Source organism: Eubalaena glacialis, chromosome 10, assembly GCF_028564815.1.
Source record: "Eubalaena glacialis isolate mEubGla1 chromosome 10, mEubGla1.1.hap2.+ XY, whole genome shotgun sequence".
Lineage (NCBI taxonomy): Eukaryota > Metazoa > Chordata > Mammalia > Artiodactyla > Balaenidae > Eubalaena > Eubalaena glacialis.
Window position 1 is genome coordinate 66,758,764 of NC_083725.1, and position 15,490 is coordinate 66,774,253.

Sequence of the window (15,490 nt, forward strand, 5' to 3'; positions counted from 1 at the left end):
CATTTTTTATTGTCATGACAGGAGGGTGTGCTACTGGTATCTAGTAGGTAAAAGCCAGGAATGCTGCTGAACATCCTATAATGCACAAGCCAGCCCTTCATAACAAAGAATTATCTGGTCCAAAATGTCCATATGTGGAGGTTGAGAACCCTACCCTAAGCAATTATTTAAAAAGGAAAAAAAAAAAGTAGAGCTAATAAGCCAATGTAAGAGATAAAATGGAATCCTTTTTCTTAAAAAGCTCAATAAATCCAAAAGAAGACAGTAAAATGGGAGAAAGGCACAGAATACAGAAAACAAATAAAAAACAATTATTAAGATAGTAGACCTAAACTCAATCATATTGATAATTATATCAAATATAAATGGACTAAACACTTCAATTAAAAGGCAAAGATGGTCAGAATGGATAAAAATGTAAGCCCTGACTATACAATGTTCATAAGAGATGCATTTTAAATACAAAGGCACAGACGGGTTAAAAGTAAACAGATGAAAAATATGATGCAAACCCTAATTATAAGAAAGTTGGAGTAGCTACATTAATATCAGAAAAGGTAAACACCAAAATAAGGACTACTGCCAGAGAAAAAGAGCAATGTTTCATAATAAAAAGGAAGTCAATTCATCAAGAATATACAATCCTAAACGTGCATGCACCTAATAACAGAGCTCAAAATATGTGCGACAACAACTGACAAAGGGAAAAATGTATAAACCCACAATTACAGCTAGAGGTTTTTACACTCCTCTCAATAACTGATACTACAAATAGACGTCACCCAAAAAAGGAAAATTTGATCAATTTGTCTTTTGTGGTTGTGTCAAAAGAATTTAGGAGCCAACTTGAAGAGGCTCCCACTGCAACAGATTGGACAATTTGAGCACCAAAAGAATATTTGTGATGGATTGACAGACATCAGAAATCTTAATGATACGGGGAACAAAAATCTTATTGGTCACTGAACCATCTCATTATCTGAAAACATATAAATAAACGGAAATAATTCCTGTATGAACTGTACCTCAGGATAACCCATGGTAGCAAGTTAAAGTTCTTTAAGAATTCCAGCTAATAAATGAAGAAAATGAAGATAAAATTCATTTTGCAACTACCAATAAAATAATGATCTAGGGAAAGATTACCAATAGCTATAAAAACATTTGGTAATACTTATATCTACCGATTAATGTTAATATCATTAGAGACCAGACATGTGCCTCCTAAAATGATGCAACAGGAAGTACACTTAAATACACTTATAGGTACACATCAGGAATACCACTTATCGAACGTTCATTCCCCATATCTCCAAAAACAATCAGACTTGAATCTGATCAAGTTTCTTAACTACCAGTTTTATGGAAATATAAACAGGAGAGGGGCTTCCCTGGTGGCACAGCGGTTAAGAATCCGCCTGCCAATGCAGGCGACATGGGTTCGAGCCCTGGCCTGGGAAGATCCCACATGCTGTGGAGCAACTAAGCCCGTGAACCACAACTACTGAGCCTGCGCTCTAGAGCCTGTGAGCCACAACTACTGAAGCCCACACGCCTAGAGCCCATGCTCCACAACAAGAGAAGCCTGTGCACCTCAACGAAGAGTAGCCCCTGCTTGCCACAACCAGAGAAAAGCCCGTGCGCAGCAACAAAGACCCAATGCAGCCAAAAATAAAATAAATAAATTTAATAAAAAAATAAATAAACAGGAGAACTTGTTAAACCATGGGAATTAAAATCAGCAAAACCCAGACTATGGGAAACTCAGGAAAAATGACTGATTTCTTCAACAAATAATTTGAAAAGAAAAGAAAAAAACAGAAGAGGGACCCATGAGTTAAAAAGATATAACCATATCAATCAATGTGTGGACCTTATTTAGATCTCACTTTTAAAAAAATTTTTTATGACATGATCAAGGAAATTTGGATACTAACTAAATATTTTATTATATGAAGAAATTGTTAAAAATTCTAGATGTGATAGTGGTATTGTGAGTTGTGATACATACTGAAGTATTTATAACTGAAATTATATGATATTTGGGATTTGCTTCAAAACATTCCGGGTCACTGATGTGTAGAGGAAAATAGCAGGTACAGATGAAACAAGACTGATGATGTGTTGCTCATCCTTGAAGCTGGGTAATGGGTACAATGAGGGTTCATTTTACTATTCTATCCACTTATATGTTTGGAATTTTCCATAATAAAAAAGAAAATTTCAGTTATCCTGTTTCATGGATGACCAATTCAGAATAAGCATTCTAATTGGTAGAATTTAAGACTTCCTGTATGAGCCAACCATACACAATCCCCCTACTCCCTACCTCTGGAACCATCTCTACACTTATAAACATGGAGTCAGCCACGAAGTTATTGCTACTAAAACTCTTCCCCCTCTATGTCCAGCTGCCCCATAAGACTAACCAGAGACAGATACATCAGCTCTAAAACAGTCTGTCTCTAGTCCCCAACAGAAGCAGACACTGAATGCCCTTGTCCCCTAGGTACCCACACAAGAGCTGCTAAAGAAGCCCTGCAGTCAGAATCACAACTGCAGTTTATACATTACCACTTCCACTAACATTTACCTTTTTAAAAGAAAATGCCTTAATTTCCTTAGCACTTATATCTAAATTAAATATCTCAAACAAAAACCCAAAATAATCATATAGTTTCCTTGAGTATCTACATTCAGATAGTTTACTTTTACATCTTTCATGCTGTATTGAATTTATGAGAAATCTTTGAGATGTCTTGTCTAGCTCCCCTAAAATGACTTAGGACTCAAAGAGATATAGGATGCTAAGAAACAAAGGAGAAAATAGGGAAGTCATAAGTTCCCAAGAAATTCAGAAGATAGTTGGAGAAATATAAGAATGAAAAACAGAAGCATGGAATATTCATTTTGCTTAAAAATATATCGATAGTAACTAAGAGAAATACCCCTCTTACCTCAAGTAATAACAATTTCCTTGGAAGAACAGTAATCCTTCTAGTACAGCAAGACTTTGGCAAACTGTGTGATGAGCACTAGAAGGGAACAACAACTATCAGTGGATGATAACTTTGATACAGGGGTCAGTCAGGTGAGGAAACAGGTGGTCTTTCCTTCTCTCATCACCTTGAAATTTTGAAATGGTGAATTTGGATCATGTTTGCAACCAACATTTATATAGATTTTCTATACAAAAATTATTTCTATTTTTAATAATACTATGTTGTAGTTTACTGCTGCACAAACAGAAAGGTTGGAATGGTTTGTTTAAATTACTTAAGGTAACAAATAAAAGAAAATTTCAAGCCTACTATTTCCTATCATTGACTGAGACATTAAATGGGTATTGGAGGCAGAAAATGACAGATGCTCTCACATCCTACCAGTTAGACCTGCAGAATGAATGAATACTGACTGCATCTGCATCTATGTAACCTCTTCCTTGCTAACAGTTACATGGAACACACTAAAATTACTAAAGCAATTACGAAAAACACTGTTTTCCTATTTGAGCGCCTGCATCACCACTAGTTCATAAACTAGGATATTTCCAAGTCTCAGCCTATCTTTAGCTATATATTGTGCAAGTAAAATTCAATGAAAACGAATACTAAATACTGTTCTATATTGCTTCTGTGCTCCCTTTGAAAGACTACAACCATGGCTATGAATTCTGTATAATAAATGGCTCCCTCTGATTCCCATCTTAAGACTTACCAACACTATAAAAAGAAAATTCTGACAGTGTGCTATCTGCTTTTTATATGAGAGGAACACAAAGATATGGAAGAGAGCTCAAGTGATTTAAGCTAACATGGAACTGAGGTTTCCACATTTCCTTTCCTCTGCTATTAAGCAGCAATTGTCCTTCAGTTCAGCCTCAGTTCCTCTCAATACTTTCTATCATCCTCCCATACAGAAAAATTTAGAAGCCTGAAGAAAAGGTGAATGGCATGTCCTTGAAATCATCCTCTTCCCCCTACTTCTTATCATTGGATAACTTACTTTGAAGAGGTTGTAGGTTGTATACTTAATGTTTCTTCTGAAAAAACCTATAGTAAAATAATTTCAAGTTCCTCACTTAAAAATTTCATTATATTACAGATATTTGTATATGCCTTTGAAATTTGTGGTGACAAGACTTAACCTACATAATTGCCTAGGTGACTAGGTACTGTGCATTTGAAAAAAAAAATCTCAGAGTAAGGATATTAATATAAGGAAACTGAGTAACCCACTATCTTGACATTCTCAAACTAGGGGAGGGAAAGTGGTAATCTCTGATATAACAGATGGTACCTTCACACCCAAAGCATACAAACACACCCACAAAGTCTTCTTCAAACTTTCCACACCCCAATGTTCATTGCAGCACTGTTTACAATAGCCAAGACATGGAAGCAACCTAAATGCAACCTAAATTCGTCAACAGAGGAATGGATAAAGAAGATGTGGCACACATATACAATGGAATATTACTCAGCCATAAAGAAGAATGAAATAATGCCATTTGCAGCAACATGGATGGATCTAGAGATTTTTATATTGAGTGAAGTAAGTCAGGCAGAGAAAGACAAATATCATATGATATCACTCATATGTGGAATCTAATTTTTTAAAAAAAATACAAATGAACTTATTTACAAAACAGAAAGAGATTTACAGATATCGAAAACAAACTTATGGTTACCAAAGGGGAAACGTTGCGGGGAGGGATAAATCAGGAGCTTGGGATGAACATACACACACTACTACATGTAAGATAGATAACCAACAAGGACCTACTGTATAGCACAGGGAACTCTGTGATATTCTGTGATAACCTATATGAGAAAAGAATCTAAAAATGAATAAATATATGTATATGTATAACTGAATCACTTTGCTCTACACCTGAAACTAACACAACACTGTAAATCAACTATACTCCAATAAAATTAAAATATTTAAAAAGAAAGAAATTCCCATAAACACAGGGACAGAATTACCTGATGAATTACCACTTACCTTGTGCTACTGTTGACATGACCACAGATGGTGTGGAAGAAACCACAGCTGTTACTGCAACTGTATTAGGAATAGGTGATGGTGTAGAACTGCTGCTGCCACTGCTGCTACTACTGACCAGAGAGGACTGTGAAGCAGTTATAACCACTGGTGGCTTCTGGGTTGTGGAAGCAATGACTGATGTTGGTACAAGCTTAGTGACTGCTGCATAGTTATGGGATTTGGAGAGAATGTTGGGCACGAAGGTTGAACTTGGTGATGTGGTCACTATAATAACCTAAGGAAGATAAAATAAGTTATTTTCATGTACCTACCATACTACTAATGTATCTAGACTCACAGTTATATACAATTTAAAAATAGCTTATGAAACATGATGAAGCAATTCAAGAAAAAGAAATTTATAACTAAAAATATACAAAAGCTCTGCTTTACTAGTAATCATCAAAATGTATTTAAAAGAAACAATTTTTACCAACCAAACATTTTAAAAGACAATATTCAATGCTGTATAAGATCCAGCAAAGTAAGCATTTCAATATACTGCTTAGGGAGTATAAATTGGCACAATTTTTCTAGAAAATAATTTGGACAGTCATTCGTTTATAAATATTTGTTGAGCATCTACTATGTGCCAGGCATGGTTCCAGAGGCTGAGGATAGTGGAATGAACAAAGCAGACAAAGTTTTTATTTTCATGGAGTTACATTCCAGTAAGGGGAGAAAAACAATAAACAAATAAAAAAGTAAATATATGTCATGTAGAGATAAATGGAAGAGACAATAAAGCAGGGTAGGAAATAAAAGAAAATGGAAGTGGTGTATGATTTTTTATAAAACGTTCAACGAAGATCTCTCTGATAAGGTGACAACTAAGCAGAAACTAGAAGTAGGGGTTGATCCATGTTGCTACCTAGAGGAAGAGCATCCAATGGAAGAGGGAGTAGCAAATACAAAGCCCCTGAGGCAGAAGCAAGCTTGGTATGTTCAAGAAACCTCAAGGACCCTAATGAATGGGATTGAAATTTATAAGGTAGAGAGCAGTAGGAGACAGATTTAGGAAAGTAATGGGGGACTAGATGATGTAAGATCTTGTTGATAGCATATACCCTTGATATGTTATGATGAAAATGGCACTTTATCTCTGTGGTCTTCCTTCCAAAAACCCATAACCTTAGTCTAATCATGAGAAAAACATGAGATAAATTGCAGTAGTGGGGCATCCTACAAAATACTTGACTAGTAATCCTCAAAACTGTCAAGGTCATCAAACACAAGGAAGTTTGAGAAACTTTCACAGCCAAGAGGAGCCTAAGGAGACATGACGAGAAAATATAATGTGGTATCCTGGAACAGAGAAAGACAATAGGTAAAAACTAAACAAATCTGAATAAACCATGGACTTTAGTTAATATTAATGCATCAATATTGGCTCATTAATTGTAACAAATGTACCATACTAATATAAATTGTTAAGAACAGGGGACACTGAATACAGGGTATATGAGAACTCTCTGTACTATCTTTTCAAGTTTCCTATAAATCCAAAACTGTTCTAAAAAATAAAGTACTTTTTAAAAAGCATTACTCGAACTGCTAGGTGAAAAGTACAGCAGGGCAGAGACAGTAGAAACAGGCAGACAAATCAGGAAGCTCTTGCAATGACCAAAATGTTTGTGGTAGAACTGATGAAAAGTGAACAGATTCTGAATATATTTAAAGGTAAAACCAACAGGATTTGCTCATAGATACACAGAATGGAGGAAAAAAGCGGCAGGAAAGAGACTTCAAGGTTAGCCAGTATGACTAGAAAAATGTAGATGATACGGGACAAAGCATTTCAGACAGAGAGAACAGGATGGAGCAAAGGACCTAAGGTAGGAATTAGCTTGCTGTATTTAAAAACAGAAAAGAGAACCAGTGTAGCAAAAGCATATAGGGTAAGGAGGGGTTGCAAAAGTAAGCAGAGTCCAGATCAAATTTGTAAACCAGAGTAAAGAATCTAAGTTTCATACTAAGTATAATGGGAAGCCATGAGAGGATTTTAAGTAAGGAAACAACAAAACTTGATTTATATTTTAAAAGATCATTCTAGCTGCTATGTGGTAAGAGGTAAGAGTAGAAGCAGTGAAACTAGTAAAGAAGCCACTGCAGTAGACTAGGCAAGAAACAGTAGAGGCTGCTTGGACTGGGGTGTTAGTAGTCAAAATAAAGAGAAGTGATCAGATTCAGATTATTTTAAGAGGTAGAGTCAACAGGACTTGATGTATGGAAATGGCAGGGTTGAGGAAAAGAACGGAAAGAAGATTAGCTCCTAGAGCTAATACACATTGGCCTATTTAAATCTCCCAACAATCCTATGACAGAGATAATATTATTATCCCCATTTTACAGCTGAGAACACAAAAATTACTTATAAATCTGTAATATCAGTTTTATTCTGGGCAAGTATAATGGTAGTTTAATGATACCCCAAACACAGACTGTCTTTTTCCTCTTTCACCAAAATTACTTTTACCTACCTAGGAGAGAAAATTGTTTTGAAGAATCCAAAGAATTTAAGGGAGAAATTCTTTTTCATTTTTGTATCAGTCCTAAAGAAGTTCTGAAATTAAATCAGTCAGTCAAATTTACTGAGTATGTCTGTACTCAGTACTGACATCTCAAAGAAGCTTTGATTATATCATTATTATTATATATTTCAGTGTTAGAGAATTCTAAGTATGTGTCCATAACTTTAAGGAGTTTGTTGATTATCTGAGGAGTCAAGAGAGACATACAAGTCTTGACCAGCAAACACCTCTATAGAGTTGACAAGCATACTTCTACATAGACTCAATCAGTAAACACATATATAGCACTATTACAAACACAACCATCAGCCATCATATAAACCGAGAAGTAGACTAATATGGCAAAAAGACCAGAAGCTAAGAGTCAAATGAACCTGAGCTGAATCCTGCCTCTGCCACTAACAAATGGCAGGGCCCTGGACATGTTAAAATCTCTGGGTTCCAATTTTCATCTATAAAATAGGGATAATAATACCTACCTTGCAAATCATTATAAGGATTAAATGAGATAATGATGTGAAGCATCTAACATAGTGCTAGGCACATAGCAGGTGGTCAATATTTGGCAGTTCACAAGTGGTACTTATTAGTATCTTGTTATTACTACTTAATAAATGTTAGAAGGATATCAGTAAAGGTGTTATATAGATCAAATCAAACTGGAAATTTATTTTAATGTACTCTATTTTTGTTTCATTAAAAAATTTTATATATCTTTTTCCCAAATTCTGATACCCTTGAGAATCCAAAGAGCTCACAGTTACTAGCACAGCCAAGCCAATTAAGAGTAGTAATAGCAATTAGGTTTCATATTTGCCAATTCTGAACTAATAGTAGTGCCTTCCTAGAGTACAGTTTTTATAAGGACTCTGTGACACAGATGAGGATTCACCAAGGCTTGGCAGGAAAGTATGCCACAGTTAATAAACAATCTCTGTCATGGGTAGGGAAGGGGAAGCATTCACACTTGGGTTAAACATTTGCAATTTTAGAACTAGAGTATGCATGTAGACTTCTAACATTAAGACAATAACTTCAGCAAAATAAATCTAGAGTCTTTTAGAGCATGTTTTAGGTTACACGTACAAATGATAAAACATATTTTGAGATTTCAGTCTACAAGCTAATTTCTGATCTGAAAAGGGGTTATCCAAAATTAGAGATCCACCTTGAAGAAAATTTACTTGCACTTTAGTTACATGTTACAACAAGGGAAACAAAGGGATTTTGAAACCAAGTGAACCAAACAGTGTTTATTCAGGCCATAATTCAAATTACTGACCTTCTAGCACTCACAAAAACTCCTTAAGAGTGCTGGGACTTGCACCCTAAGGATAAAATGAAAAATATCAATCAAGCATGTGAAAGCATAAAGCTATATTCTGTTGCTTTGTTTATATAAGTGTTGTACCAACGTTATACTCAAAATGAAGGCACCACATTAACACAGGTGGAAATTTGTCTACCCTGAAAATGTATGACCTATTTGAACTTGAATCAAGTCCACAAATTCATAAATAATTATACTTAATGTAAAAGTAACTTTAACTAAAGTAATTTCCTAAGTTGACTTCCATATGATTTGTGAGAAATCCAAGGTGAATGCAATAATGGCAACAGCCTTACAGAGATTTCAAAAAAAATCCAATTATCCAGAAAAAGGAAAACAAAAAACATAGGAAAAATCCCAAAGAATATCTATTAGTCCTACCCACACTCAGCTTGTCCAAGAAATAACAAAAGTAATGGCACTGAGTACACATGAAGTAAGAGTACAGTTTTACATCTAGAACATAATAGATACTTAGCAAATATTTGTGGAATGAATGAGTCTTATTTTTAATTTAATTTGTTTTAAATGTTTATTTTTTAAACATAGTAGGACAAATCTAAGGTTCTGAGCCTGGAATCTCATGGTATGACTCATGTATGACTTTGGAGATAAACATGTCCTCTTATAAGCATTACCAGTCTGACAATCTCAACTATCCACTCTCAACTGACAATTCAGAAGAAAAGAAAAAATTAAAATATGGTAGCGTCAGTGAATCAAAAAAAAAAAGTTCACCAATTTCACTTATAGGTGAGCCCCCATCTACTACAAGTATTTTTATATAGGTCTACTAAGAAGATTGGAAAGTTAATAATGTTAGGTGACATTTACTGAACACTCATCATATGCACTATGTTAAGTACTTTCCATGAATCATCTCATTTAATTATCTAGTAAGCACTATTATTATCTTTGTTTTATAAGGAAGCTGAGGCTCAAGAGAGGTGGAGAGCCAGTACTGGAACCAGATATACTTATTCATTTATTCATTCATTCATTCAACAAATATTAGTCAACACCTATTGCATGTCAGGCACTGTTCTAAACACTACGGAATAGGGATGAATAAGACAAAGTCTCTACCTTCAGTAACTTATACTCTATGGGAGAAATAGGAAATAAATAAATATAATGTCAACTAGTTATAAGCAAAACAGAATAAGGAAATAAAAGGACATGGATTTGAGATGGGTGCTCTTTTAGCTATAACTTTGCTACATTATTTCTCAAATATCAAATTAAAAGAGCAGATGAGAAGGGGGAGAAGAGAGAAGAATTACTGATAAAATAGATCCAGCAAAGAAGGTAGTAAAAAATTACAAAAGTAGATTTAAAAATTCTTAGAGTAGAGCAGGCTGAAGACACCTAATATACAGCTTGCCCAGAAAGCAATATTATAATAATATATAAAAATTGATATTTAGAAAGATTACCTTGGAGTCATTAAATACAAAAATTATGTTCAGTGTAACATTTAAGAAATCACCAAAAATAGTCAATTTCTATATATTAAGGGATAAGCTTCAGTGAACTGATAAATTCATTATTTGGAACAGCGCATTCTCAACACTGCAATTAATTTTTTTTTTAAAGTTCACTGACTTCACTTATAGGTTTACCCCTTCTATTAAAATATTTTTACATAGGTCTACCAAAGAAGACTGGAAAGTTAATAATGTTAGGTAACACTGCTTTCCATAAAATACCTGCAAGGGAAGGGACCTAATGTTTTCTGAGTACATATATTATGCTGTACTTTAAAATACCCAATCCCATTTAATCCTCACGATAGCTTTATAAAATTGGCATTATTCTCATCTCACAGATGGGTAAACAGATTTAGAAAGACTAATTTATCTCAGGTCATACTGGAAGACCTGGGGTTCTAACCCAGGCCTCTTTGACTACAAAAATTCTTACTTGATTTTAACACTAAACTATAATGTCTCATCCTAAGACTGAAGCTAGAATTATATTACACAGACCAACTCACTGTCATTTCTAGTTTGTTTAGAAAATTATAATTTTTTATATATTATATAATGACATATTTCCAAGAAACTCAAGGAGGTTCTTTAAATGAAAATTATCATGGACCTGAAGATTTAAAAGTAAGAAAGACCGTCTATTGAAAACAAGAATTCACCTCTACTCCTTCCCCAAAATCCCTCTAAAACAGTACGAAGGGATTTTTTAGAAGAGGCACATAAATCCATAAGGTCAAAATGGAAAGAAGACAATAGCTATCAACTTCTGGAAAGTGGAAAACAAACAGACAAGTAGTAACTGATCAAGCATACTCAAGAAAGTGGAAACCTAAGACAGCAAACAGAAGAAAAATCACGACAGCTTTCAGAGAACCGCAGAAAGACTCAGTAATTTGAGAACACCAGATACTTCTGAAGTGGGGATAAAAGTGGGACTAAAGAGATGTAAATTAGTTGAAAATCTGTTTAAGCAGCATTAAGATCCCCAGCTATCCTCCCTTATCCTCAAGGAAGACTTGAAACTTATTCTCGTGAGGGAGAGATTGAATCCAAGGGAATTTGATGATACCAGGCTGAGGCAGGTAGGTGCTATGCTGAAAACAGAGAGGTTAGGTAAAGTCTATATACTGAATGATGAGACTATCCAGCCCACTCCCTCCCTTTACTCCCAAAATACTAGCAGACAGGCTTACTACTGTAGGCAAAAGACTGGAAGATTCTTCTCTGAGGAAACTGTCCAGTCCATGAAAAAGCCCTAATGAATGACAACTGGTGAGGTAAAGGGGTAGTGGGTGTTCATCAACAAAACAGCCCAGCTAGGTCAACCTACAATGAAAGTCACCAGCCAGCATGTCCCACCCTACACACAGAGCCTTCTGTCAGCTTTTAGTGTCCGTTTCCACAGCCAGCATTTAAGGAAACTGAAATGGAAGAGATCAAAATGAATAGATAAAAGAAATTTACAGGTAAGAGAGAAAACATCAAAAAAAATTATCATGAATATCATCAGAAAAGAGAACATAGTGACTATGAAAGAGCAGGATGCTATTTAAAAGAAAAATAAAGAAAGAAACTTTCAGAAAACCAGACAGAGTTACTAGAAATTTAAAATAGGATAGCAAAAATGAAAAATTCCAGAGAAGTAATGAAGGATAAAGTTAAAAGATAAAGAAAATAATACTTACAGAGCATTTACTATGTGCTAGGCTCTGTTCTACTGGTTTGTATTTATTATCTGATTTATTTACACCCCAAAACCCTATAAAATAGATATATTATTTTCCCTATTTTACAAGAGAAAAACTTAGGTCTAGAGTTTAGTTTTCCCAAAGTCACATAGCTAGTAAGTAGCATAAAATGGGATTCAAATTCAGGAAGTCTAGTTCTAAAATCCAGGCTTTTAACTACTATACTATAGTAGAAAAAGCAAACAAATGGAAATTGGTGGTGAGAAAGACTGAAAAATTAAAGGATCAATCTAGGCACTCAACATCCAGAATAACAGGTGATCCAAAAAGAGAGGACAGAGAAAAATCAAAGAAATAATTGAAGAAATTTCCCAGAATGGAAGGATATGAGTGTCTAGAATAACAGGGGCCACGGAATGTGTTACCCAATGTATAAAATAAACACCCACACCAAGGAAAATTACCTTGAAGTTTCAGAACTCTGACTTTTTCCAAGAGAAAAAGAGGATCTGGAATTAGAATGGCATTACTGGGCTTCTCAAAAGCAATACTGGAAGCCAACAGCCCATGAAGCAATATCTTCAAAATTCTCAAGGAAAATGACCTCCCACCTAGAATACTTACCTAGTTAAACTTACATCAAGACAGTAGGAGGGTAGAATAAAGAAATTTTCAGTCTACCATGCAAGGTCTCAAAAACTTTACTTTCCATCCCACCCATATACCAAGAAGCTACTGGAGGATATGCTCCAGCAAATCAGTAAATAAACCAAGAAACAGGAAGATCAGAATGATAGTGAAGGGAGATCTCAGACACAGAGGTATATAACAAGCCTAGGGTACCATCAGCATCCAGATCAGTGTGGCAAGTAGAGGGTTCTAATAACAAAATTGACAGAATACTGATGATTTGAACATACTGAGAGAAGAGTTTAGAAATGAATTAATGATAGCATTTAAGAATTAAAAAAGATGATAACAATTATTCACTTAATCATATCCTTCCTTTCGTCTATGAAACACCTAACTCTGACAACTTCATTACTCTGGCAATATAAGAACTAAGTTCCTAAAGATAAAGTTATCCAAATACAGGCTGAAAGAATCCTTTATATTTTAATTTTTTTCCCAAATGGAATCACAATAATAAAATATAATGAAAGTCTTAGAAGATCTGCTAGCTGTGTCATATTAGGCAAGTCATTTGGCATCTCTGAGCCTCATATACAAAAATACATACAAAAAGTGAAATAATAATACCTAACCCAAAGCTTTATGTGCAGAATTAAAGAAAGAGATGTGAACATTCCCACCATAATGCCAAGCACATAGTAAGCACTCAGTGCATGTCTGTTAAATCTGAATCATATTGACTGAAAGAGATAAAAACAGCAATTGGCAGACAGACTCCCTCCACCACGTACCTTCTGTGTTGTTGTGTTTGTTGTCTGTGTTGATGGTTTGGTGAAGGTTATTTTCACAGGAGACATGTGGGGTGGTAAGGAGTTGGCAATGCTCTGCATGATGTTGCTCATCTTAGGACTGCCACTCACAGGTACAGTGATCGTCTTTGAGACCGGAACAACAGCCTTTGGAACTTCCTTTAGGACAACGGGGGAGGAGCTAGAAGAGTTTGTTCGCCTTCGTTTTCTGGGTTTTTCATCTTCATCTGAACAGCTAACACCTGTAAGGCAGTGACAATATTGCTACATTTATAGCAATATAACCTTGTATTTTATACTTTATTTTTAAATCATTGCGTTATCAGTCATCCTTGACCTCTCCCTTTGCCTCATGCCCAATCAGACAGTAAGTTCTATCAATCCTCCCTCAGGGAAGCTGTCTCTGAATGCCTTCCCTTTTTTCTTTAACCCTATGGCCATGTCAGGCCTTCTTATCTCCTGCCTGTATTTTAGCGACAACCTCCTAAAAGGTGTACATGCTTCTAATCTCTCCACTTCCATTCTACCCTTCATGCTACTACCAGCTATAAAAATCTCACACATCTAATAAAGCCAATGCCCTGCCTCAAATCCTTTAGTAGTTTTTATCTCTCTACAAGATGAGGCACAAAAATCATTACTTTATCATTCAAGGTCCCATATCTTTCTAAGAACACAATACCCTATTCCACCCACCTTATAATCCTGGCACACTGAACTGCTCACCATTCCCCAAAGCCACCTTATCACATATTCTGTCCATCTGGAGTCTCTATATACTATTGTTCTTTGGGGAACACCACATACATTCAATGACCTCTTCATCATCCAGCAATCATCATCCTGCAAGCCATCTCCTTGGTGAAGCTTTCCCTTACTCCTCTAAGCAAAGCGAATTCATGTCTCCTCTGAGCTTAGAAAGCACTTTGTACATTCTCTTCTGTATCACTTACCCCATGGTAATGTGGCTGTCAGTCTGCACATCTCCTGTTATTAAGGGGCTCCCAAAGGACAACGACTAAGTCTTATCGGTTTGTTTCCCTGGTATAGTGTCTTGCACATATGAAGTTAGGTGAATGAATGATTATATCTCAAACTAATGTTGCCTGTGTGACTTCTGAGAATGAAACAATAAACTTCCTGTTACTTCAAACTATATATTGTGTGAAATGGTTTCTTCATGTTTGGGATTCACTTTCAATGTTTAAAAAAACAATTAAAAAATAGACCTCTACGGTTATTTTAAAAGATCATCTTGGCTAAATCCACAGAAATCTGATATAAATTTAATACTCCCAGATTCTTAGTTTTTTCTTAATGCACTAAAGCCTCAACTGTTTTTGTACTTTTTAAAAAAATCAAGTGAGAAACATAAAACCTTGCAGTATACATAGGAAATCTCTATAAAGCAGACATTTAAAAAAGCATACAGCATGACTCATGGAATTGGTAATAAAACATAACTCCTTATACCCTCAATTTTTAAACCCTAAACAAGACTGACAATGACCTAAAATCATTTGTCTGAAACAGCTAAGTCCACCTCTAAAAGCTACAAAGAAATCAAGTTTATAACTATACTGAGAAAAATGAAAGTCAAATAGTAATGATCTCCAGTCAATACCAAAAGCAAATCAATACTGACATAACAGACATTAAAAACAAAAAATGAACTGGACATTAAACTGCTTCACAGCGTAGAATCAAAGGGGTTAAAAACTGCAAATAAACTTCAAAAACTAGAAATATGAAAGGACTCTCTAGAATGCTTCACTGAATTTAACAGTTGAATGATATGGTACATAAATAATTTTTTAAAACACTACAAAGATTACATTACAGGAGTAAACACTAAGTAAATGACATAAGCACATTCCTTTAGTTTCTATTCACATTTCTATTCCATGAAAATCAAAACAAGTGAATCTTAGAGTATAGCACTGTTCAAGGCAGATTCCCC

The 15,490-nt window shown here is 35.1% G+C and overlaps 1 protein-coding gene across 14 annotated transcripts in view; it reads right to left on the bottom strand.

The window, feature by feature from the left end:
- Positions 1-15,490, bottom strand: part of EMSY (EMSY transcriptional repressor, BRCA2 interacting) — an 84,624-nt gene that overhangs the window by 53,397 nt on the left and 15,737 nt on the right. For all 14 annotated transcript variants that reach the window (XM_061202844.1, XM_061202843.1, XM_061202849.1 and 11 more), the window contains 2 exons: positions 13,513-13,772; positions 5,008-5,284 (listed from right to left, as the gene is read on the bottom strand). In XM_061202844.1, the coding sequence (XP_061058827.1) occupies positions 5,008-5,284; positions 13,513-13,772 (537 nt within the window). The remainder of the gene's footprint in view (positions 1-5,007; positions 5,285-13,512; positions 13,773-15,490) is intronic.